Source organism: Conger conger, chromosome 8 (assembly GCF_963514075.1).
Source record: "Conger conger chromosome 8, fConCon1.1, whole genome shotgun sequence".
Lineage (NCBI taxonomy): Eukaryota > Metazoa > Chordata > Actinopteri > Anguilliformes > Congridae > Conger > Conger conger.
This window is the reverse complement of record NC_083767.1, coordinates 52,328,444-52,355,449: the sequence shown is the minus strand read 5'-3', so window position 1 is coordinate 52,355,449 and position 27,006 is coordinate 52,328,444. Positions and strand designations below refer to the sequence as shown.

Genomic DNA, 27,006 nt, shown 5'->3' with positions numbered 1-27,006 from the left:
ATGAATGGCTTAGCTAGGCAGCGGGCGTGAGAAGTGTCGAGAAAGTTGAAATATTTCTACTTTTTCCTTTCTGCTGCTCTCCCTAGATAATAGTGCCTTTTATCCCATGATGCCACAAGGCCATAGTGCTGTGTGAGTAATCCACAGGGCTGTCAGTGCATCACAAAGCCTTTATATGTATTAGTAGTTTGTACCTTGAAAAGATTCAAAGTCCACATTATTTTGAAGCAGACTACAATACAAAGACATATTATGTCTTGCATGTATAATTCTCAGGTTACAGTGAATGTAACTTCATACTCAATCCTGTGATCATATTCCCGCCCAAGACAGGAGCCAACTGGAACTGATCTCAGTACAGCCCTGGTCCAAACCCCACACCCTGCTGTGTGATCTGATGGAGGGCTCTCCTGAGCCCAGAACAGCCAGCTCTCCTTACTGGAGGGAGAGGCCCTGATAATGCTGTGCACAAAAGACAGTCTGTAGCAATGTGTTTATCATTAAAATCCTCATTGTATCCTCAGGTCTGTATTCTTCTCCATCTTTATTTGCCCCCACACTGCTGTTTCCAGAGAATAAACAGCGGTGGGAAGATTGTTAACAGCTGCCACACACTGTACAGTGCATCAGCTGTACACACAGGCCATACTGCCAGCTGAATAATATGCGCATGGGCACTGTACACGAGAGAGGCTGTGCATCCCTGCACTTTATTTATAAACGCTATCTAGAACTTTAATAAACATTTGTTCATCAGCAGAGAACGGATATAAACACAACCTCGGAAATGAACAGCGCCTCATGTACGTACCCACACTTTAATTTCGTTCTCCAGCTCAGCATCCAGGAAATCCAGGGTAACTGGCTCCTGGAATTTAGGATTCTGTGACAGGAGTGGAGAGTTTGGGTTGATGAAAGAGAGGTCAGAGAAGTATGTTGCAATTTAATACAAAGCGTAATTTAAACATTCTCAATGGATTGGCCAAAAACTGTGTAGTAGAAGAATCACTGAGTATTCTACTGTGCCAAACTGTATAAAGACATAGTTCATAAAATAAATTAAAACCTGCAAAGTGCATCATAAAAACAAACAGAGAATAAAATAAAAATCATATATTTGTTTTAAGGTCATGTGATTAATTTATTAAAAGTTATTAGAGAGAGTTATTAGGAGGTCTCCTCTCCTCCTCCTGTCTAAAGATTAGCCTATCCAAAATCTAATTTTATCTTGTTGTTTGCCATTTATAATAGCCTAGACTACATGTCTCGCTATTATAAATGGCATGACTCATAAACCCATACTTGTCTGGCTTTTGTCACAGTCCTACGGGATGACCAAGATAAAAAAAGGCGGCTGGTACTTCAGTTATGACCCCTTCATTACCAGAGAATGACTAAATGAAAAGCAGCAGCAAGGCAACCAGACAATAACTATCCGTATACTGTACAGTAGCTCAGATGAAAATAAAAAAAACAATGATTTGAGTCATTCATCAGACAGCCAATTCAGAATGATTTCCTTCAAACTACAATAAGTCAATGAGTGAGAAAGGAAACGGCATGACCAGCAGGGACATAAAAAGAGAAAATACGGTGATAGAGTCGGGTTCTTACATGCAATGAATAAAAGAACGAAAGGTCAGACCAAACATGCATGAGAGGAGAGATGTGGAAGGAAACAGGTTGAAGACAGATTCGTCCCAAGCACCAGGCCATGGAGAGGGGGAAAAGAAGAGAGTCAGAGGCAATGAAATGAAAAGACAAAAGGCATCATATTAATAAAAACACACCCACGTACAGTACTCCCTCTTTAGAGATTAAAATGACTCTAGGCTACATGATTATTAAGTTGCACAATAAATCAATATTGCACTGAGTGAGCATACTCAGAGCATAATGTGGGACAGACTATTCAATGCAATGCAATGCAATACAAGCAAAGGCAAGGCTTTTACAACAGCTGTCTACTACACATTTGGCCAGCAGAAAACAGTGAAATAACCGATGTTTAGCAGGTTTTAATATTTCACGTGACACAAGCTTGCAACACACAGAAATGCACTTGAATAGGAAGTGGTCTCAGTAGTGTTTGAGTGATAGTGTGATACACAAGAATATGCATAACAGTCATTTGTATTAACAAATGGAGAAATCTGATAAGGACTGTATTTCTCAATTACTTGAGAAATGCGAAAAACAAATAGTGCTTTGAACTTTAACTTTGTGTAGTAAAGGTTAAATTCTATTGCGTCAGTGTGATGTATTGATTTGTAGTTCAAAGACAGATGTTCCACTTAGCATTTAAACTGAAAGCAGATTTTTCAAGGCCACAGAGCGTGTGCAACCTGTATAATTATGGCATTCGTTAACTATTAAGGGAGCACAAGTACTTTTTGTGATGGTACGATGAATGAAATGGGGCAATTCCCATTTGTCTTAATGTGTTTGTAATTTGATGGGTTAAAAATGTAGGACCACCAAAATGTCAGAGGAGAGAAATGGAAATTGCATATAAGCCGTAAGACCTGATTTAAGATTGGTAAATATTGCTAAAATCGGAGAAAACTTAATTATAACCCCCTGACATACAGTAAGTGTTGCCAGGTATGTTTATTACACTGTAAGTGACTTTGGGATAAGTCACTTGGAAAAATGTTGCAGGGGGCAGATAAAAAAATAAATAAAAATTATGTGGTTTTGCATCCAGGCAAGTAAGCAATGGAAAACTTTAAAGGTTTACAATGGATTTTTTGGTGGATAGTTTCAAAATTTCAATCAACAGAATGTGTTGTGGTGTGCACTTGTGCACAATGTTTCTTTAGAAAATGAAAGACATATGATTGGAGTCTTTGGAAAAAGCCTTTCCACACTGACTTAGAAATGCCTTTAAACAATAACTGCAGTCATGCCAGTAGTTATTAAAACTAAAGTGCTGACTGCGGAATGAAGATATTGTTGATGGTTTATCTTTAAAAATACTAACATTTGATCAATAAAAATGGTTTCTGAACACACAACCTTATTTCATAAAAATTACATTAATGACCTGAATATGCTACAGACACACAATCCATACGCCTGTATCAACGTATATCATTCAATTGATTTATCCAAATTTGGCAACATCAGGCTTTGAATATGAGCTACAGGTGTTAAATGCTGATGTGACTAATTAGTTAAGTCCACCCACAGAACATGCTGATTTCACAGTTGATGCAGTGGCCACAACAAAATCTAAAACTAGACACTAATTTGACCTCTCTTCACAGAGATGGCGTCTTGTTTGCTGGACTGTGCTCACCCAGTCTGGTTTGAATGAGCAGACCTCACAATTTAGCGATAGAGCAGAATTATCCCTGTCACGCTCTGCCCAGGGCAGTCCCACAGGCCTCTCTCCAAACATTATCAGCTCCCATTTATGACAGATGACAGATCTGTGCAAGATACTGGCTGTGAGGTTCCTTTATCGGAAAATGCTATGATCAGGTAAAAGCATATCCACGCACTCTAAAATATAAAATGACTGATATGGAATACTAAACAATTTCAGTTCCTGTCCAACCATCAGTCTTTCCTTTTTGAAGACTGCACTGAATAGGGGGGTCTTTGGAAATTGGCTCAATTGGTTAAATTATTGCTGGCTACCCAGTGTTACCACAGACAGGACACATCACTCCTTCACTCCTAGAGGGAAGCCACTACCCACTACTGTACATAGCTCCTGACAGGCTACAACACGAGAGAACCCTCATGCTGGGATGGGTCCTTCAGCTGGGAGTGCTGACAGTGTTTTTGTGGATGACCCTGCATGCTGTATAGCAGAGGTGGCCAACCCTGGTCCTGGGGAGCCGCAGGGTCTGCTGGTTTTTGTTTTCACCTGAACAACAAAAAACACTTCAGCCCCAAGAAACCAGGTGAGCCGAGTTAACTGTGCAATGGACTGCTTTAATGGATCGATTAGTGCTGGGAAACAAGAAAAACCAGCAGTCCCTGTGGCTCACCAGGACCAGGTTGGCCACCCCTGCTGTATAGTATTATCAACAACTTGCTGTCAGCATCCATGCAAATATGGGCATCTGCAATTGTTGTATAATTGACATGCACATGGTCCGATAGGTACCATGCCAAATTATTTATCTGTAACTCGGAAAATTACACTTTTGTGAATGTCTTTAAAGGGGCAGTTCACATTAAAATCAAAGTGAAGTGTCTCCACTTTTCAACAGAGAAGAATTTGACGGATCTCTAAAAAAAGCATATTCTAGTCTCTTCCCAAATAAAGTCAGTTACTTGCGAACATCAACCAAGCTGAAAATGCACATTTTAATCGATTACTATTTCTTCTACTGCGGGAACTGCCCTTTTAATGTCAGAACACTCATTCATTGAAGTGACTGTCCTAATCCACCACTGCAGGACTGTGGGATTAAGATTCCAGCTGAAGAACCCATCCCAGAGTGGCACATCTCTGTCTCTGAAGTGCCTCCTCACCTCGTGGAACGTTACTGCAAATTTGTTATAAAGCCTGATCCGACGGTTACGTATCCTTTTCTAACAAAAAATAAACAAATGAAACCATATACGGTATATGCTGTTAGTGTGAACACGGGACACATGGGTACAGACAAAAAAAAACTGGCACAATCTCAAACCGGTCATAAACACTCAGGGTTTCCAAAGAAAAGTTTGTGGTGGTTGGAATTATAATATTATTAGAATTCATGAAAAACAGACTGGCTGACATTTCTGGTCGGCAGAAAATTGAGAACAGACACCGAGTGTTGCACATTCATCCACAGAGATAGAAACGTGATGTTTTTGAAGTGCCAGGCTTTTTTCACGTCAACTCATCATGACTCATCTATTGTGTAATATTTACTCGCAAGTAATTGTGTTTCCAAGGCAGACCATGGGGATTCCTATGTGATTGATTATCATTGCACCCATTAACCTCGGAGTACATATAAATATGAGTACCAGTCAATGCATTAAATAAAAAGGACAATGTGGAAGATGGAAATCTGACATATAAATGCATATGTTTGCAACATTATAATTTATTAGTAAGTGAAAGTTAATGCGAAATGTATATTTCATCCTGGCCAAGAGAACTGGCCTAATGTTCTGAAACAGCATTGTTTTATGGCAGACAAAATAATAAGCTTTCCTCAGAGATGTGCAAGCTATACAGGAATTTAGCCAACCAAGTACAACAAAGGGACAATGTTGGGAAACAGCATAGAAGCATTTCCTCAAGTACACTGATGTAAAGCATACTGAAATAACCTTTGCAAATGGTTTAAGTGTACTATGGTAATAGCAGGTTAGTTTTCAGTAGACTTCATTATTTTGGCTTGAAAAACTGATCCAGGCCACACACTGACCCAAAGACTGGAGGCTCGCAGAGAACACTGGATGTTGCATGATTCCAGAAAACCTTCCCAGCTGTAGCAATTCCTCAGTTCACATGATGTCATGACTATATTCCTTGCAGAACGTGAAGAAAATCATTCATTTTCATCTTTTGATCTTTCTCTCAAAGGCTTTTTGAAGGCAAGTGGGATATATTTACACACTAATTACATTTTTAGTAGGTTCTGATCCAAAAGTCAGTCTCAAGGTGGATGTTTACAATATTTCTTAACCTAGTTTTTTCAATATGTGCTGTATCATACATTTTTATTGCCCTCTGGATGGCGTTCATGTATCAACAATGTCATGTTAATAAAATTGAGTTTTAGATATATGTCTATATATTGTTCATATGAATCTTTGAAACACACGAAACAAATTAAAATAGCACATTTGTTATTATAGAAATAATGGCCCCTCGATGTTCAGACAAAAAATAAAACAAATGAAAAAAAATGTATATGGATAGTATATTTGTGAAAAATATACATATAAGGATAAATATATTTGCTTGCTTCACTGGGGTCAATCCTGCCATATACTGATTTTGAAAATTTCGAAATAGTCTGTTGTGTAACCAACGTGATATGAAATAAATGAGTAAAATTACAGAGAAATGGATTGCTTAAAAGTGTGTGTACCACATTTCTGTGTTCATCTGCAATCAGAGAAAACGCATGGCACAGCTCCAGTCAGTCATAACACGCATGTGTGTTATTCTGATGCATACAGAATCTCAGACAAAAACATGCGTCATTAGTTACATGCAACATGCAGAGCACATACAGACAAATGGTGAAATTCAGGTGCTGAGTTAAATTCATAACAGAACACTGCAGAGGAAATACATGAAGAAAAGCTGAAAAAAGCAAAGCAAAAATTTCCATACAGATGGTAAAAGGTCAACTTTAATCCTCGCACCATAGACAAAAAGTGTATCTTTGAATATAGTAAAAACACATGTTAACCTATGTGTCTTCTCTCTGGTGACAAGCTAAGAAATGCCAGAGGATTAGAATCACTTTATTGCTTAATCACTTTCAGACCGCAATATTTGTACTGAAAACCCACAGACACGTCACATCCCGTAAGAAACCGGAAAAAGATGGCAACAGCATGCCAAACAAAACACAGGCCGGATGCAGCCTGATGATATTTCGGACTTTACTCAGCTCTTCCCTTATTCATCCAGAAATCATTCTGCCTTTGATTTGGCATTAACGAAAAAGTCGAACGTACCTTTGGTTGCAGGTTGGGATGGAGCAGCACATAGCCATTGGGGTTGATTGCGAAATAATATCCATTGGGGCCGATCTTTGGAGAGAAAGAGAGTTTGTGAGAAAGATGGCTGCTGCCATTCTCAAACTGGTGGACTCCCTTCCCTGCATAGGCTAGGCCCATTTAAAACATAAAAATGCATTATCTAATTAAATTCTACAGAAGGCATTTAAATCATTCTGGGACACTGTTTTCTCATCTGGAAACAGTTGTGTGGGCTAAGTGCAGATCACAATCACTTATAGGGCAAAAATAAATACATACAGATGCCTTTTTAATTGGAGAGGCAGAGCATTTAGGCCTTACTTCCTCTTTAAACTCTGAGATGTAAGGTGGGACGAAACAAGTGTTATTGCCACATTTTTTTAGTGGACTTTAAAAAATAAATGTAGAATTTAGGTAACAAATTATGTTCAGTGTCATAGTCTAAAATTTGTCGTTATTTATTTTTATTTTACACAACCAGATGCACTTGATTGGAAATAATTTGTAAAAAGAAAAGGCTGAATAATCTGTTTACAGTATTCAGAATTCGTTTTCCAGTATCTAGAAAATTATAAATGTTAAAATGCATGTTGTATTTACGATGCATTCTAGTGTACTGGTAATTGGTGCTATGGGTGCTTCTATCCAAAAGGACACTGAACCACAAAATCTTTATTGAGCAGTTTGATAGTTTGATACTGAACAGAAGAATATAATGCCATTATCCTCTCCATTGGCTAGAGGTAATTGCATGAAAATCACATTTACCAGTGCTAACCAATAAAACTACCCTAATTATCTGTTATGGCATATGGTGCATTGCAGTTTAACTGCACTTCTAATATGTCCTCTATAAATTACATTGGTAAAGACACACATTAAACGTGTGCTTGTGTTAATTTACGAGGCACTTACAGTGAACCGCGGAGTTAGCTTCTTAATGTCATCCAGGGATACATCCACGCCCATCACTCCTAGGGTCAATTGATTCTGCAGCTCAACAAAACACAAAAAAATCTATGACTGTGATGAAAAGAAAACTGGTAAAACTGGCATGTGGCTGACCATAAGGATGTTTGGATATGCAATCTGGTGCTTTATGGAAGGGAAAGTGACTTGATTCCACATAACATAGCACTCAAGGTTCCAGTTTAGCTGTGGTATTTCCCCAATGAGTCAGGGCCCTCTGTACAAATGGACTTTAACAGAACAGGATGAAGTAATATATGCGCTTGATACAATTTTCCTCTTAACCGCAACAGTGTTAATTCAAACAAACCTCTTCACTTCTTTTCAGCCCCGTCTTCAAGGATGTTTTCATTTTAAAATAATTCTCCAGCTAAACATAGCATGATTAGCTACCAACAGCAGGAATGAACAGATGCGTGATAAACAGCACAACAAAACTTGATGTTCACATGAAAGCTGACATTCCTCAGGCAGAGATAAGGACCAGGCATGTGTGTAAACACGCCTGTTACAACTCAGGGCCTGCACTCAATCAATATTTAACCTTAATAATGCTGACTCATGATAGCAAGTTCAAGCTTTTGCCCCTTATCTATACAAACACAATCTAGCCAATTCAACGACTGCGAAAATGAACTTTGCCAAACATTTGAAGAATAAATCAAAGGCTGTTGCCTGACAGAATCAAATTAAAAGTCAAAGTTAACGACAAAGCCAGACCAAGGTCCTCTTGCAGTGCCTAATATTCCAGACAGTACCTTTTTTGTGGTTCCGCCCTTTTCATCTTTTGAGAGCGTCTTGTTGAAAACTGGCAGTGTCCCCGTGATAACAAGGCCAAGTTCCTGCAAAGGACAAATGAATCATAGATATACATACAAACACAGAGAACAGTGTTCTACTCTTATTTATAACACACACCAAACCTACAAATGTGCCTTTAAAATGTTGATGCCAGCTGTCACTGTGTGTATGACAACATCTCCTTAACCGCATTAAAAACAGACAGAAACCATCAGCCTGCACTATGCTGCGTCCATAGTGGCTCTGCCGGGCGAACATCTGTTCAGTTTCCAGTAAGGAGAAGAAAACAACAAATACCAGTTCAACATCCTACTGACCAGAGATACTGACTGTGGGGAGTCATTTCATTATGGTAACTTATTCAGAGCAAGATTATCAATCACTTATTGCACTAAAAGAGTAACGGAAACTGAGAGAATACCAGAGATAAGAGGAGCATTAAGGCTCCGATGATAATGACCATACGCACGTAAGCAGTTACGGTATGCGTAGTTACGAGTGACATTGCATGAAATAGCAGACCTCCATGTTCTGATTGGCTACACACATTCTACATAATTAGGAACAACAACATAACAAATGCCATTGGAAAGTAATTGTTTATATAATATAAACATACACAAGGCAGACATAGATTGAAGTTGTGCTTCATATCAAAATTTGAAAGGAGATTCATATTTAATTTAAAAAAAAATTTCCAAAGCAACACCCTTGTAGTTATTATTATTAACAAACTAAAAAATCACACTAAGCATCAACCAGTATCCCAAAAATATGTCCCTGTGAACACTGTGAAACCCTGTGAAAACTAAGAGCAGTTACTGATATCCTAATTGGTCTGATAACATCCATATTTTACCATAATCACACTGTTATATTTTGAATTATGTAAATATAGCTAAATAACCATAACATTTGGATACATGGTGACTTGACATGCAGTACCAATACGGCAATACATACCAGTGCATCTAGGTAGACATTGGTCCATTGGACCTGCTTGGCCTTCTTGTCTGCCAGGACCATTGGTCTTCCTAGTACATCCAAGTACTCCTGCAAAGGACCACATTCATAGTCTATACAATGAATGTGTACAGGCATAACTGAATACAAAAAATATATTATTGTTACCTGTGTGTTGATCCTAATGGCTCCAATAGATGGAATCTCGTAATAATATCCTGGAAGAAACACAATGGATGCAGTTTGTTGATTCCATACATTAATTCAGAATGTGAAATAGCAAAAAATGAAGTTGTTTTGGTATGAATACCGATCATACCTGAACCTTTAACTTATGAATCTAAATGTACACATGACATCACTGAGCTGAACTACCATCACCATCCAATGCAAACAAATGACACTATTTTCTGGATTATTCCACAAACCAGTCCTGAATGCAAAGCAGGAAAACTGCATTTTCCATTTTTAGCATTAACCCATACGGAAAAGCAAATACCTTTGTTGTTGCAGGCCATCCATTGTATTGGTCCTTTGTCATAGTTGTGTTGGCCAACAGAAAAGGTAAATATGCGCACCTGCAAGAATAAAACTTGATTTTTATTTTTCATCCATTGGCATGAAAAATAATTAGGGATACATGATATGGAAATTCTCGAGCTATGTTTGACTGGCCAGGCGAGCTGATGCTAAAGCTGATAGCTCCCTGAATATTACATTAAAGCATTATGGCAAGAGAGGAGTGGGGCACAGGGGGAGATCAGGATCATGGCCTGGGGGTGGTGGAGATTACCATCTCGGACAGCTTTGTTTGACTGCTAAAAATAAAAAAATAAAAAAAAATAAGGAAAAGAAGTCCAGCTGACTATATCAGCATGATATTTTCACTTCATTTATAGCATTAAAGATGCATTTATGTTGCATTATAAAGTCTGCCAATCATATTGGCCATAATCTTAGCATAGAACAATAATGATGAGGTAGTTTGAAGCCATTATCAGCCAAAACAATACGAACCCCTATATTATCATACATCCATGAAAATAATCATATCAAACAAGCTTGTTAGATATGAAATATTTCACAGAGAACCTACAAAACATGAGCACAATGGTATTTCAGATATTACAGTACACACAAGTGCTCACAAAACACAATCTCAAATTCAGAGGCGTACCTGTTCTCAAAAATGACACTAGCATCTCTCTATGCCAGGCAGGTATTCACACATTTGCCAGTGGGACCCCCCCCCCTCTACCCAGGGAGGGGGACAGGACCAGATGTCACAGCACTCATTTACTAAGGAGGGGGATCTTCATGGATGTGACACCCATAAAAAGGAGCTTTTCCGTTAATTGGAGGTGGCTTGTGCGAGTTGGGAGACGTCTGACGCTGGGATTTTAATGAGAGTTGCAGCGGGTGTTCCAAACAGCATGAATGCATATCAAAAGAAAGCATACAAACAGCAGGTGCAGCCTTGCTCAACATCTTACAGTCCGAGGCTGGAGGAGACAACGGGATTCAAGGGCACACATGGTGCAAAACAATGGAAGGGCATGAATCAGAACCAGGTGCATTCTCACGGCAGGCATCTGTAGTGCGCTTGATGTTGAAAGAACACCGAGTATAAAGACCCATCAGAGGAGGGCGCTAATTAGAAGACACAAAGTTTGACAAAACAAAAGTTTTCAAAGCTTCTGGCAACATAAATCTAAGGTTAAAATCTATCTGAATGGGCAGGCATACTATCTCTTTTGCAATCTTTTTTTTTGAGAGGGTCATATGGGAGACCACTGATTCAAGGGGGTTTGTTTATTTCTGTAACTGAATATCTTCTGAGAGCATACTGTAAACTTGCGTGCATGTATGCGATTATTTATTTGCTAGATGAGATACTGTAGGGTTGTTCATGGTGCTTTAGGCTAGATGAGATTTCTAATTATTTTAATGACCTCAGAATTTGTTTATTTAACCCGAAGGTCAGTAATCAATTTTTTGTAGGAGTATCAGCATAAAAGTATTGTTTACGAACAAAACAAAGAATAATCCCGATTTCTCAAGACTTAATGTAATCAACATTCATGAAGGAGAGCCTGGGAACCCTGTATAAATTAATTCCCTGACGTTATTCATTTTCCTGGCTGACAGTCTAAATAAATGCTAATCTATTTCCAGCAATTATTTACACAGAAAGCCTGTTTGCGGAGGTGGAAAATGCCGTGCTTGAATATTTAATCCTATATTTCACAGAGTACTCTGATATGAAAATCACATCCCTGTTTCAAAAAGTCATCGTACCTCCTTTCCTGAGTTGTACTTCTCGAAGATCTCCTGAGCCCTCTCCTCCCCCCCGTCAGTAAACAGCATGATGATCTTGTTGCAGTTGGCACGGGTCACGTTGGACTGGGACAGGCAGAAACAGAACAAATCAGTGGCATTTCATTTCACACAGGTCTCTGCAATTATTGTGTCATGCTCGATCAAACGCACATGATCAAATGTTTAAATGTTTACTTGGTTTCTTATTACTATCTACAGTACAAAGACATGCTTTCTGAAAGTCTTGGGGTAATTACCATAGCATTTAAAACAAGTAAAGCAAAGTGTACGGTATTCTTCACAGCCAGCAGATGGCAATATTTAACAAGACTGTAAATGTCCATTGGCGTGGCATCAGGGATAAAGTTGCTACGGCAAATAATCCATTTTGTGTTTTGTGTCATTATCATTATTCAAGTTCATCCATCTCCCTCTTAACTGTATGTGGGGTTTGACTCTGAATGCATAGACTCCATCATCTGTGAACTGTGACCCCATCGTTCTCTGGAGCCTGTAGAGAAGGGCTAATGAAGCGGTTGCTGTTGGAGGCCAGTGAATGGGGAGCTGGCACTCACAAACAAAAGCTGCTCGAAGGCGAATTCAAAGCCCCTTTTGTAGTTAGTGATGCCCTTGGCTGAGATCTTCTGAACCGCGTCCTTCAGCTTCTTCTTGTTGCGGACGTTCGCCTGCACTAGATGATCAAAGCAGTCGGTATTGTTCACCTCCATGTTGAACTGAAACACAGACAAATCCCGCAGTTACACACAAGTCCATGATCGTGGGCATATTTTATATTAACAGCTCAACATACAGAAGCATAAAAACACATTTTGAATGAAGAGCAGGATCTTTGTCACAGTAACAACTGGTTGGTCACTGCTTTCTGAGTTAACCTCATTCAACCAGAGCAAGATATAGGGTTTATTAAAACTTGACTGATATCTGACCTAACTAGACTCATATCCATCAAGCATGCTTTGCAGCTGCACCTTACACATGATCAACTGCAAAGTTTTTCCTTGATTTTATGACAGCCCTTAAACAGCAGCAAGACAATAACACATAATATTAGCCAGCCAAATGTCTTAGGAATTTCCTATATCACATGCATTCATAAAATGACATCAAGTTGAAAACAGCAATTCACAATTTTTTAAATTTGGTAAGTGCTGTTTTCAACGTGCCTCCAATAGATCTATTATTGGCTGTTCATCAGGATATATAAACCCCAATTGTATGAATTCTCATCTGAGCTTCATGAAAAGGCAGAAGCCTTCAGCGAATAGCTTCTCTGATGGTGTCTCGATATGTTCAGATGGATGAGTAGAACTGTCGCTCTAATGAGATGGCAGCGAAAGAGGAGTTCACCGAGGTGTGAGAGAGCACGAACAGAAGCGTCACCCCTGTCATTAAGGAGTGTTGCAGCCTTCATTTAAAGGCTCAGCTAAGTTTCCAGCTCAATGGTTTCATCCATTCGTTGCCGAAAGCGTGACCTCCTAGCTTCTGCTCTGGCACCCACACAAGGGCCAACTGCACGGCAGACATCAAGGTCCCTCTTCACTGAAGGTCTGTATCAGGGGTGCCCAATCGTGTGCTATGGAGGGCCGAGAGTATGCAGGTCTTCATTCCAAACTATCACTACACTGGTTTTCACAAATTAGTTCCCCCCACTCTGGTCAAGAGCATGATACACCTTACTGCAGATTAAGAGGTGGCAGGTGCTGCATTAGCAAGTCAAAAAATGGCGGTGGACATATGTACCCTCAATAATCCGAATGTAACTTCATCAAACAATAAGTTAGGCTACAGAGTAAAATGGAGACAGTCACCGTGTGACATTATTTATTTTTTAACATCTTAAATGGGATCACACGTTTCAGAAAACATTTGTCACAATATGTTTCACAGCATACTGCCATAAAAAGCAAGTATAGGTTGACAGTTGCAAAGGAAAATTCCCAGGTGGGCAACAAGCAGAAATCTTGGAAGGAGTCCATCCTCCTCTGGCTCGAAATAGATGTATCTATGCCAGAAAGTATTAGTCTATGTATAGAGCACCTCAAAAAAACACTTTCATCAATCCCAAAGCTCATTAAAAACAAAAACAATTTCCTCTTCTCCTCTGAAAAGCATGGAAGTTTGCGACACGACTGTCAGAAAGCAACCGTTAAAAGTTAGGATGGCTTACTTTTATCCTGAGTACTGGGCGACACTCGAATGCCAGACACATTTAAACAGAACCTAAAGTCAACCCTGAGCTTTCCTCTAGACCATAAGCCTTCCTGCCCAGAGGCACAGTTAAGACTGAATGAGACAGGGAGTAGCACATGGAAATGAGAGTCTGAGAGTATGTGCGGACCTCTGTGCCACTAGAGTTATTTTAAGCTGGCTGGAGAAGCTGTCAGAACGTGTACGATAGACTGTGAGACACCGGAAGACTCAGGCTGCTGAACTCTGTATCCCATAAGAACGGCAGGGAGAAATGGCACAAAAGGCCTCTCCTCATTTCCCAATCAGATTCACCCCTCGGTTTTGTGCAAAAATGAATAACTGTCAGCACCCCACCCTGAAAGGCCAACATCTCAACGGAAAACGGCTCAGAGACATTTGTTTCATATGCATGCACACTCCCAATGGGATAGGAATAACGATTTAGCTTTCTGAGCACAGGCACATTTTCACAAGCTACAGTACAATGAAACAATTGACACACGGGGTAATGGTGCGACTCGAGCTCAGAGATGAAACACGAGAGACTAAGGTAAGTGAATAAACAAGGAACTTTACCAAAACATGAAAGGGAAACAACAAACAGGAATGAACACAAGAGACTCCATTAACAGGCAATAACTAGTCAGGTAAGCATCCAAAAGACAAGCAGAACACAAAGGACTTAAATACACCAATAAAACAGACAAACTAAATGAACTAATGAGGCACGGGTGAAAACAATAAGCAGACCAAAAATACAATGACTGAAGAGGCTAAGGAAAGACTAGGGCTAGGGAACTGGTGGCATCTGCTGGAATTGGAATTGTGACAACATTACTATCAAAGTAAGCATTCACAACACCATTGAAATTGGGCACAGGGGCCATGACAGAAGTAACTATAATGTCATGGCATCGCATGGATATAATGTAAGGCATAAATAAAATCTCTTCTTTAATTTTTGAGAAAACACAGGCCTTGACACTAGCATGAGTTGCAAATGAGCTGTGATTAAATCCCATTCAGTGCTTCTCTCTGTTGGCAACATACTCCACAGATCTTCTTCTAAGAGGAGCAATGTCAGCAGATTCTCTTAAGTGGGAGAAATTATACATAATTAGGAGTAGGGTGGTGAGGACATGATTACAGTTCCCGATTACAGAGAATAAAGAGGAAGGCCTATGTGGAGACTGATGTGACGCATTGAGAGGTATAATTTTAAACAGAAGGCTAAGTCAGGCCTTGACAGGGAAATGACGCAGAAGCCAAAAGGTAGTCAGCTATAGGGCCCTCAATCTCTCACTAAATAAATTCAAGTCAGAGACATTATAGGAAGCACAGCATGTACTAACACAAGCAACTCAATCCTTTCTTGCTGAGTGGGTCATCCAATGGACAGGACCTGGGCTGAATGCACAATAAGCAATCAGAGGTGAAGTGTTTGCTGTGGTGTGGCACTTTTGTACTGCTTCTTAAGTAATACATGCTTGTCTGTGATCCAGGACCAAAGGCTGATCACATTTACTGAATGAGGCTTTTGTGTCACCTGAAGATCTGAGAACTGACATGTAACATTAAAGGGCTGTTAGCCCTCTTAAAGGCTCTGTATGCTATGATTGACTTTTAAGTTACGGACATAGTTCCCTTTCTTTCATCTGGCAGATCCATGTCAGCGATACTGTTTCTGATACGGAGCAGTGGCATTAGAGATAATCACCGACTGCCGGTCCATGGGAGCGTCCCTGGGAGCTGTGTAGCCCTGACGTTGGTCAGGAGGGATTAACCCTTGTGATCCCATTACTGGAGCCCTATGGACACAGCCAATAGCACAAAGCTGGTTCGGATTTCAGGGAGAAGCTAATCTCATCAACCACCATTCTACCACACTGCTTATTTCAAAAGAAGTGGGTCACAAAGCTTACTTAACAAGGTGACACACTCTGACTAGTTCCCAAACTCAAATGTGAATTCTCAGAACACAAAAACCGGTTCAGTCAAACCTTGTAGTCCCTGGTTATGGGTATGCACTTTGTTGTACGTCGTTCTGGATAAGAGCGTCTGCCAAATGCCATTAATGTAATGTAATGTAATGTAGTATGCCATTAATTATATGAATCTGTTTATAACATCCCTGAAAACATAAAGTACACTTTTGTGTATTGTATAAATAATATTTTACATTGTTACTATAATTTCTATGGATTAAAAATCAATAGATTAATACAATGTCATTATGTTCTATCTGTCAGTTGTTTACTACACTTCCAGAAGCGCGTTTGGTTTAAATGGTTTACATTTTCCTTCATCTCCCACAGTAAAACGGGTGGATTACCCCTCACCCTGTTCATATGATCCGGGGCTATGGGTTACAAAATGAAAACAATGTCTCCTTGGGTGTACGTATTTTTCCATTGCACATAATTGCAATTACCTTGCATACTTCAAATGCATTGCTGTACATACAATATGGTACAGTGATGGCTGTAAAATGATTGATGTGCTTTGTAAATTACAAATGTGATGCACAATATACACAATGCAACTGATAATGAAATGAATCTGCGTGAGAAAATAAATGTGACAAATAGAGTAAACCAATAAGGTAGTAGGACACGTGGCTTGAGTTCCTAATTGTTGAAGCCGTCATTATAGCGAAAAGCGCCATCCATGACCATGCTATTTTATGACCACCATAGTCAGAGCAGACCCACTGCAGCTTTATAAAACTTGCACTAACTCAAGACTTTCTCTAATGAGCAGAACAAATTTAACCACAATTTCTTCAAATGGACCGGTTGGATAATGAGAGCCAAAGCAGTTGGCTGTATGAAAGTTGTGCATATTGGGCTCTCATTTAAAAAAAATAACTTTTATTATACAGTTCTAAAATAGAATCAGTTAACTCAATGATGGCTAGATATTGAGCTGTGGAGTGTCTTGTGTTTTATTGGATGAGCATCAACAGAGCATATAACTTCATTATTACACCTGTTTGCCTAGAAATTAGAAAGAGAAAACACAGAAGTCTAACAAAGGAATTAAGTAGGGGTTGATTGATAGTGCTGGTGATTGTTCACTAACCATCACTGAACCAATGTGGCATACAGATCAATGTTCCCTCATATAACGAACAGCCAAATGGGAGACCATCCAAATGTCATCTCAATCCCAGGGTGGGCTTTAATGAGAAGGGCCTTATGGGTAATTTCCATGATGAATGATTTAGGATCGGGTTTCGACATGAGGCAGCAGAGTTAATAACTCTCGGGGGGCTGAAAAATCAGGCATGCCATCTGTGAAGGAGTTCAATGAGAAGGCCCTTGTTGAACTAACCTTCTCCAAACGCAGCCGCATTCCTGCCAAATCCGGTACACCTAAATGTATGTCTGAATGAATTTATCTTCGAGGTAAATTTGCAGCAGATTGGCAATTGGGTTAAAACTTTAGGAAACGAGACTGCAGAGTATACACAACACATATCACAAGGGATAAGTCAGATTCCCAGTTGGTCCACCACACCACATTGTCAATCAATCCACCATTTGGGTTTTAATTGCAGAGTTGGTGCTCTCTCTCTCCAATCTGCAACAGACGTCACCTCACAATCTTAAAATTGTAAAAGCCCCAATTGTACGCTGGGTCCTGAAATTCCAACCTGCTGGGATTTCATTCTGAGCACTATTGTCCTTCTAAAGCATCTATCTAGGTGCCTAACTCGATTCAATGGAAACACGAGCCGCATTAATCACTTATCTAACCACCATCGTGTTCTCAGGTTAAACTTTTACTTCTGTCATCAGCTCAAACAAAACCAATCGCCCCAAAAACTTTCATGACCGCAGTGCTGAAACTGAGGACTTCTCAGTTTTCTCATCAAAGCAATTGCAATTTGAGCTTCAGAACAATGTACGGCACATACATATACTGAATGTCAGTTCATTTGAAGCTTCACTGTTGGCACATAGCCATAAGTACACTTAAGGCACCACCAGGTAATTTCATTAGTGGCCTATGCCTTGTCAAGTAATTATAGATGAGTGAAAAATAAACAAGCTCATATTATGAAGGACATCGCCAGTAATGAGACGAAACCTTACACCTGGCATAACATTCATTTAGAAACACGGTTGTTCAAATTATATTTCATTGGCACATCATTGAAATATTTATCCTAATAAATACCCACATTTCTATTTCAAACACTAATAAATTGAATGTATGTTGAAAATGGATGACTAACGGGAAATGACTGATATGAATTGTGGCTCATTTTTATTATATTGGAATATTGGAATGGACTAAAAATAATCTGAAAGCTTCTTGGAAAATCTTTTGGAGCTACAGTGTGAAACATGATGGATGGCGATTTCTAAGACCCTCTGCCAGGTTCTTGTGATTTGGTTTGCTGACAGAATTTTCAATTTGGTTCACAAGATGAGATGGTAGCAATTTCATTAAACTCCTGTTTTCAGGCAGAGAACTCAAGTCAAATCCATATTTCATTATTTCTCAACGGTCTCATCCTTTTCACCAGAAACATAGGGTCTCTCATTCAGAGATACGTCTCAATATTTAAGACACATATGGCAGACTCCACATCCATTATCTGTCTTGTGGAACTAGTGAATTAAGTAGAAATACGGCATGGCAGGTTAAGTGTGATTTCTGAGACGATAAATGATTTCCATTGTGAAATTGCATTGAGGTCATTGAGGAAAGACCTGAGTGCCAATCGGTAGGATTCACTGGCAATTACCACATTCATCATTCTGTTTCTGGCTATTCCTTGTACATATAAATGTTGGTGCTGTCTAAAGATTTTTCTGTAACTAGGTTGAAAGGCTAGGTGAAAAAAAGTAAAATTTCTAAGAATACTGTATGTTTTTCAATAACGAGTTTCTTTCCATCTATACAAATACAGAGATATGTGAAAATAATTGACTGACATGCACAAGCATGCACAAGAACTGCTATCATAGGCCAGCGGAGGATGGGCATCCCCTGATAGCCGGGTTCCTCTCCGGATTTCTTCCCATTTGGGAGTTTTTTCTCACCACTGTTTGAGTGTTTTTCTCCTACTAGGGAGTCGTTTACCTCATATGCTATTTGGGGCTTAGGGCTGATATTTCCCATTTTTATTCCCTTCTGTTTACTATGTAAAGCGTCTTTGTGACAGTCTGCTGTGAAAAGTGCTATACAAATAAAATGGGATTGAATTGAATTCCAAAGACTGTATGACACAATTCATTTCTCAACAGAACTGTTTATATTATTAAGATAAACGTGAAATTGCAGTACTGATCAGAGGCAAATAGGGGATACTCACATAAACTACATTCACATAGTCATCATCGGACAAGGTTTCCAACATCTCACTGACAGAGGTGCGGATGAGTTTGAGTGTCAGACCAGAGACACTGCCGCTCCTGCCAGGGAGAAAACAAAGGCCAGAGGCACTATAAGAGTACATAAGAGTCATACATACACTTCACATTCAAATACCTTCATAGCTTATCAGTCTAATTCACTGTTAACATTTTAAAATTAACTTAATAAAGCACTAATTAATAGGTTTACAGTGGGGTGCAAAAATGTGGGCACCCCACTTAAACATGAGACCTTTCTGCAAATTTTAAAGCAAGATTGCTTTTAATTTTTATTTTTTATGGTTTATAAATTATATAAAAAAAGGAAAAAAGGCCCTGTGCAAAAGTTTAGGAACCCTTTTGGATTATTCTTTGTTACTTTTTAAGAAGATGATTACCAAGGCTCAGACCCATGTCATGTACTCGTTAGGGCTTCAATGAGTCAGGTGAGTATAATTCCAGGGCTGAACTTTTTATTCTGAAGTAATTCCATGCTTTTTAAAGTATCCAACTGTAAAAAATTTAAAATTTGAAGAGATGTGTCAAGTTTAACTTTGTACCATTTAGAAGTCAGATTCGCTTCTGTTCACTTAGATATTAATTGTAAAAGGCTTTTTGACCAGGGGTGTCCACATTTTTGCACACCACTGTATCTAATAATATAATCATATAACATCTAGTCACAGTTAGACTCACGACTAATAACAACCAAATCACATGCCAGAGTACAAAACAATTAACATGTTAGATATTATTTCACAGCGATACTTTTATGCAGCACTGGATTAAATTGTCCTCTCCTTGTTTCCAGTGGCAAACAGAGAAAATAATGAGGGGGAGAAAATGAAGACACACGAAATAATTGTTATATCGCTATAGTTTTGAAGCTTGTGAAAGTGAGGTGCAAAATGGGTCATTAATATTACAGCCGCATAAGTGGTTAGTAGTAAAACTGAAATGGGAAGTTCTATTAAGCTGTCTCAGGACAAACTGACATGGGAATTCTTTATACTTTGATCTTTTACATTTTAAAAAGTCTTTTGATAGCTCGGACGGATTACATATTCAAGGAATACTATTCTCTTAAACATAAAGCCGGGTGCAGACAATGTGCTGAGCTAAAAAGGTTGTGAAATTCTAATATCGCCAAAGGACACATTCTATATATAGCAATTACTCACTGCCAATTAAAGAGCAGTGGTAATCACACAGCGAAGGAACAGAACATGCCGGGAAAGTTTTCATATTTTGTCATGAAAAAGACAGAAGTATAGCTTTTATGTTTAAAAGCCCATCAATCAAGTCTAGCACTTATCTATAAAACGTTAAATTAGAAGGCAAGCATTGATTAGAATTTTTTTCGTCGTCATTTATTCTTGGCATGCCCAGTTACATCCAGCGTTTAATCAGTAGCATCTCACACCGCATAGTACAGCAGCAGACAGAGTGACACCTTCACTCAAAACATCACTTTCATTACAAGGACAAAAAAGGCAAGGCAAGGGCTTGCACCATTTAATGAAACACATTATTATTACCTGATTTACTTTACAAACAATCATAGTCGGTTAAGACTTAGTTAAGACACACAGTGTCATCACAGTTTCAAAAATGACATTAGTTTACATCACAAAGGTTTTGGGAGAATAAATCAGACAAATGTGGTGAGGCAGATGAAATGGCAGAATTCAGAAGGGCAGGCCTTCAATAAATGTGTTGAGATGAAATGAGGTTCAATTTATTTTTCAGGAAGACAATTAAGGGGGAGGGGGGGGGATGTCTTACCCCAGGGCTGTTTTACCCAATACATACTTATGTTATATATACACAGTGCTATATGTGTGTGCAGTAATACAATAAAAACAGATGTTTAATTTTATAATGTGTTTGTACAGTAGAGCCTCAGGAAACAATGTTGCTGATTAACCTGCTTTGGAGTTATTTGACGTGTATATTCTTGCTTTAGACCACAAAGCCCCAAGTGCCCTACACCAGCCACTGTAAAACCAGCTACTTCTGCAGGTATCCAAAATATCCTGAAGTGCACATAACAGTCTTGGCACATACACAAAGACTGAAATAATATTCCAGAAAGTGAGCTATCCCTTTAAGAACTATATAATTACAAGATCACTCACGCATCCACAAGAATCAGCATGTCCTTTGGTGAAGCAGCACCTTGTATATACCTAAGAACACAAAAATCACATGAGTACACAGCAGATATTGTCTATCAACAGAAGCCGCTACAATGAAGTATAAGATGATATAAGGTTTTCATTCAGATGTGCTTATCGAGCAACAGCATGATGAGAATCAATATGAATTAAGATGTTTTATATACACTTTACCTACTTATGTTAGCATGCTGTATTGCCTACTGTATCAAGCTTACATTGGGTCTTGGAAAAAATCAAGTGTTTGTGCTTGCTCCTCTGTCTCTCAGTTAATGTGGAACATGCACAGCTTAAGGACGAGAGCAGATAGGATGCCTTGTTTGGATGAAAGTTGTGGTATCGAGAGTCACAGCACATTGGACACCAAATTAGCTGAGGCGAGGCAATATTCGCTCGCGATCCCGGCTGCTTACCACGGTCGCCGCCGAACGTCGTACAAATCAATTTTGCTGGGCATCTTTGCGGTGTCCATCCAAGGAGACGCTACAATTGAACAGGATGTGTCATTAGGTTTGCATTAACGCTACACTCCATTTTTAGCCTCAGTGACTTTATTTGCTCAGTGCATTTACAGCCCATAGGCTCAGTGCCACTGAAGTATCTGTCCCTCTTTGGAAGAAATACCAGTGTAAAACAAAAAAGACCAAAGCAGGCCTTAGGTAAATGCTACAAATCTTCCGCTGGGATTAAACATCCTGTTTTTCCCTTTCATTTGAAGTTTGACCAGTCCTTGTGCTTCACTGCTAATGAAATCTGACACAATGTGCTGTATAAAATACAACACTGCAATACACACAGACAGCACTGTAGTCTCATTCTAATCTCTAAACTTAGACTTGTAAACAGAAAGGCAGCAGGTTTGAATCACAGGCCACATTTGCTTAACTCTTAAGCTAATATGTCAGTTTTGTATATTTAGACACCAAACATGCGTCACTGTCCAAATACATACAGTAGAGACTTCATGGTTTACATTAATTCATTTGTATACAAACTTTACACCACATAGCTATGAAAATGGGAAGAATGGGTTTGATAGCCCTGCCATGGCTGTTGTTTGTTTCCTTCTGGCTTCAGTGTTGCAGATCCCAATTAAACCTGAGCAGAATCTATACACTCTCTCACGTGTCAGTGGTGCAGATAAGACTGTCGTGTGCATCTGCAGATGACAGTTGATCATTTCTACTTCTTGAGCAGGGAGGTTCCTCGCAGGCAGTTAGGGGAGCGTGACTCAAGCGTTCATTTGCAAACCTTGAGTAAATCGAGCTGCATTATGGGTGCTGGCTGGCACTGCGTGCTACGTGGGCTCATAAGATCAGAGGTCAGAGGTCAACTCTACTGGAATGAGCCATGGGCAAAGCAGCCTCCTCACTGTATACATGAGGAAGTGCCCTTCACAGCGATTTGAAACCTGCTAGTCAAATAAAAACTTTAGGTGGTGATATAAAGTTGACATAAATATGTTTTAATTTCTGTCTTATTAATTTCTTTAATAAATAATATTTTCTATATACAGTACTGTGCAAAAGTCTTAGGCACCTGTATAACATTCTGTACAGATAAGATTCTTTAAAAAATAATTAAATGAAACGTACTATACATTCATTCATTCATTCATTATCCTAACCTGCTTATTCTGAACAGGGTCCCTGGAGCCTATCCCAGCATACACTGGGCAAAAGGCAGGAATACACCCTGGACAGGTCGCCAGTCCATCGCAGGGCACACACACCATTCACTCACACACTCATACCTACGGGCAATTTAGACTAACCTGCATGTCTTTGGACTGTGGGAGGAAACCCACGCAAACACGGGGAGAACATGCAAACTCCGCACAGAGAGGCCCCGACCGATGGGGATTCAAACCCAGGACCTCCTTGCTGCATCAGTGCTACCCACAGCACCATCTGTGCCGCCCACGTACTATACATTTTACACTAAATTTTTAGTAATTTGGCAGAATAGTATCAGAAACTGAATCAAATCAAAAACATTTGTAAACACCCTTCGGTGTTAAAACTGCATCACTTCTCTGAGAGCTCCACGCATGTTGGAGAACTTGCCTTTTTTTTTTTTTTTTTTCATTGTATGCTCCGCTGTATCATTTCACCTCAACATGTCAAAATATGAAATGTGCTTCAATACTTACAATACATATATAAAATGTTTTTAGACAAATATTTTTTTTAAAAAAGAGTCAAAAATAGATTTCCATGAGCACACACAGTTAAATTAAATCTGGCCATACAGTTGTTTTATAAAATTATATAGCAACATTCTGCAAATGTTAACGCATGATTACTCTTTATTTGCATTTATTTCTGATTCATAATAATAAACAGATCATGGCACATGTAAAGTCTGTGCGCCCTTAGTAATAACCCCTCTGCCAACTTTCAAACATTTCCTGGTTCCTGTCTTGCTATTCTCACTCTTCTTTGTAGAACTTTTAGCTGTGACACTTTCTTAAGCTATGTTGCATATTTGAGATTTCCCTGAATATTTTCAATTATATTCATGTCTGGGGACAGCAGAACCAAAACCGTCATCATTTTAAAATAATGAAAATACTTAAAACTATATAAAATGCAATTTTCAAATACCAATATTCAGACGCTCATGTGTCTGACAGATGACAAACCACCCCATATTTGATTTGCATGACTGACACTGTCAGACCCCTCCTCTCAATTAGCCAGGAAAATGTCAGGTAGTGGAGGCCATCTCAATCTCTCCAGGACTCTCCTCCTTCCTCTTCTCCGGCTGCAGAGTTTTTCCCCGCAGGAAGAACTACTGCATCAGTAAGGTCTGAGTCAGCAAATGTAGTGGTTAGGTCTGAGGAGCTGTCTCTGAAGCTTAGCAAAGTTTGCTCATCATAAGTCTTAGTTAAAGTAGTATTGACACTGTGCACACGAAAAGGTACAAACGAGTAGAACAGTACGTCGCCTCACATGGGGTTGTGACGTCGTGACACCTGTTATACCAACACCAGAGCCTTTACTGGTGGTTGTGATAAATATACTATACAGTCTGGCAGCTCCACATTATCTATATTTACTTTTACTAACTTTCTGGTTCATGTTCTGCACCTTGGAAGTATTTTTATCACATATTTCAAGCAAACAGAATGGTAAAAATGTTATCAGCTGTTGGTGTTTAGAGATTGGGTGCATAGTTTCTGCTGTGCAGATCATGTAATTCTGGCTATTCTACAAAGGCTGCGTGGGGGGATAAAGTGGCTAAGGTTGTAGATCGGTGGGGGCTGGTGTGAAGCCAGTTCAGAGGGGTCTGGAAATAGCAGCGCAGACAGACATGCAGGCACATACACAGCCCCAAAGGAGAGCTGGGCTTTGAGGATTTCCTAATGGTGTGCTGAGGAACACCGGCGTTTCTTGAGCGGAGACATGGGGGCGGCCATGTCACCCTGCTGATTGTACTCTTACATCCTAATTAACTGAGCTTTTCCCCAGCCCACCTGGCTCGCCTCGCTGGGCTACACTCCTGACAGCAGCTGGATGTGCGCCCCGCGTCCCACGGAGGGGCTCATTAGACAGCCGAGGAGAGACTGTCGGGGGGCTGTTGTGTCTGGTGATCGTCGGCAGCGCAGGTGCTAAAGACTGAAGCGCAGCGACGGCGCTCTCGTGAAGAAAGGCCATAAGCTGTGTCATCACTTCCTCCCTGCTTTGCTGACAGGAAGCAATGACAGAGTGGTTCTTCACTGGAAGAACGGCATTCATTTTTTGGTGCATACGAGTGCTTATACCATCTCTCTCTTTCGCTCTCTAATAATGTGTGTGCGTGTGTTTGTGTGTGTGTGTGTGTGTGTGTGTAATAATAATATAATGACTGAGCGTATGGGCATTACGCAGTTTGAATGCCTGACATAGCGGTGGTAAATTCCCCTCTGTGAAGGGCATTCAAACTGCGTAATTCACGGCCCCAAGGTTATTATCCCGCTCATACAGCGGCTTACCCGCGAAAACATCATTGTAATCCAATTGTGCACTCATTGAAAATGGTGATTAAACTTTTTGCCAGCACTATTTCATAGTCGTGGTATTGGAAGGGGTAAAGTATTGTCTCAGGGTTTATTAAGGTGTGACAGAGAAAGGTCATGTTTCATCAAAGAATAAAAATAGACAGCTGCCATGCAGCTAATAATGGTACTGTAGAAGTCTGGAACAGACTGCAGGAAACTTCAAACCTCGACAGCAGCTTCATTAAGAAGCTACACACAACACCAAGTGACTAACTTGTATAAAAAAAGCCCAATTACAGCTTACGAAACTATATTTTATACACTAACCCAAAATAACTTGCCTGATTACCCACAATGCTAGACTACACCTATTATGAAAATAATCTTGGGATATTAATGACAGCAGCTCTCCTGTGTGAAGCTTGGTTATCCCTGATGTTAAGTCTCACTTACTGTGTGTATTTGCTATGAGACCCTCACCTGGGTAGTACCGAGCCAGCCCAGTGGCACTGCCAAACACCTGCCACAGTAACGTGGGGTCATCCTCCCGGTTCTTCTTGAAGACATCTTCTAGTGCTTCAGTCCAGTTCAGCTCGTTCAGAATGATCGTGGCTGGATGGAGAGGACAGGAGTCAGTTTGATTAGTCTGTACTGAAGCAATACAGTTTCAGTCATTACACTGTCCAAATGTAACATTTACCATGACAATAAGTTTGGTAAAGAGAGCACCTCTTGACACTGTGAATGGAGAACAAGTTCTCGGAGTGAACAAATAAACTGCTTTCTGAACTGTTTTGTAAACAACTGCGGACATTACTTATGATAATGTAGATAACATAATTATTGTTTATGTTGTTTTAACATATATATGTGGTTATTTAAACTAAATCCCCGGGTTTAGACAACAGAATATAATGCCTTATTAAGTGCCCACTCTATGGATTTCAGCACCCCATCTTTAATTATCCAGACAGATTTCAAAAAGCTGCAACAGTAATCAAATTTGTTTCTGGGATTAACAGAGGATTTTGTTATGATACAATTTTCCCGGGAAGATATGCTTGTTCTGTTGTTTTGTTTTTAGCCACCCGGGTGTATGTGTATGTTCCGCCAACCTTGACTAAAATAAAAATGTAAGCAGAATCTTCAAGGGCACAGCACAGGGCTTTATTAGAACCGCTGTATCTGAAATATCGGTCCTGCGCCAACAAATATATTTGGATCCAGGAACATATTTTTCTTTATTAAAATAACTTACAGGCTACAGAGAATTAAACTACTGAGACTCTGATAAAAACACTGTTTTGCCGATCCATGCACGTATAGTTTACCTGGAATTATATCGGCTCTTGCTACAGCAACAGTGTACATTCGGTAAATTGGTGATATTTCTTCCACCAGAAAAGGATTCTCTCATAAATCATATATTCATATATTCTGATCACTGCTGATCAAAATCCCAGAGAAGCTCTTTGACATAATTCCACGTCACAGTTCACTGTGGAATCTGAACATACAATGTGAAATATGCGTGGCTGATATG

General features: G+C 39.6%; 1 protein-coding gene across 2 annotated transcripts in view; it reads right to left on the bottom strand.

Annotated features, from left to right (window-relative positions):
* LOC133135728 (voltage-dependent calcium channel subunit alpha-2/delta-1) overlaps positions 1–27,006 on the bottom strand; it is a 127,747-nt gene that overhangs the window by 25,557 nt on the left and 75,184 nt on the right. The window contains exons 7-19 of one of the 2 annotated variants that reach the window (XM_061252958.1): positions 25,944–26,075; positions 21,895–21,964; positions 21,443–21,493; positions 19,265–19,364; positions 12,303–12,461; positions 11,707–11,811; positions 9,908–9,986; positions 9,577–9,626; positions 9,409–9,498; positions 8,403–8,486; positions 7,591–7,665; positions 6,652–6,726; positions 812–883 (exon numbers count right to left, since the gene is read on the bottom strand). In XM_061252958.1, the coding sequence (XP_061108942.1) occupies positions 812–883; positions 6,652–6,726; positions 7,591–7,665; positions 8,403–8,486; positions 9,409–9,498; positions 9,577–9,626; positions 9,908–9,986; positions 11,707–11,811; positions 12,303–12,461; positions 19,265–19,364; positions 21,443–21,493; positions 21,895–21,964; positions 25,944–26,075 (1,142 nt within the window). The remainder of the gene's footprint in view (positions 1–811; positions 884–6,651; positions 6,727–7,590; positions 7,666–8,402; positions 8,487–9,408; positions 9,499–9,576; positions 9,627–9,907; positions 9,987–11,706; positions 11,812–12,302; positions 12,462–19,264; positions 19,365–21,442; positions 21,494–21,894; positions 21,965–25,943; positions 26,076–27,006) is intronic. The other variant, XM_061252960.1, reaches the window with a different exon arrangement.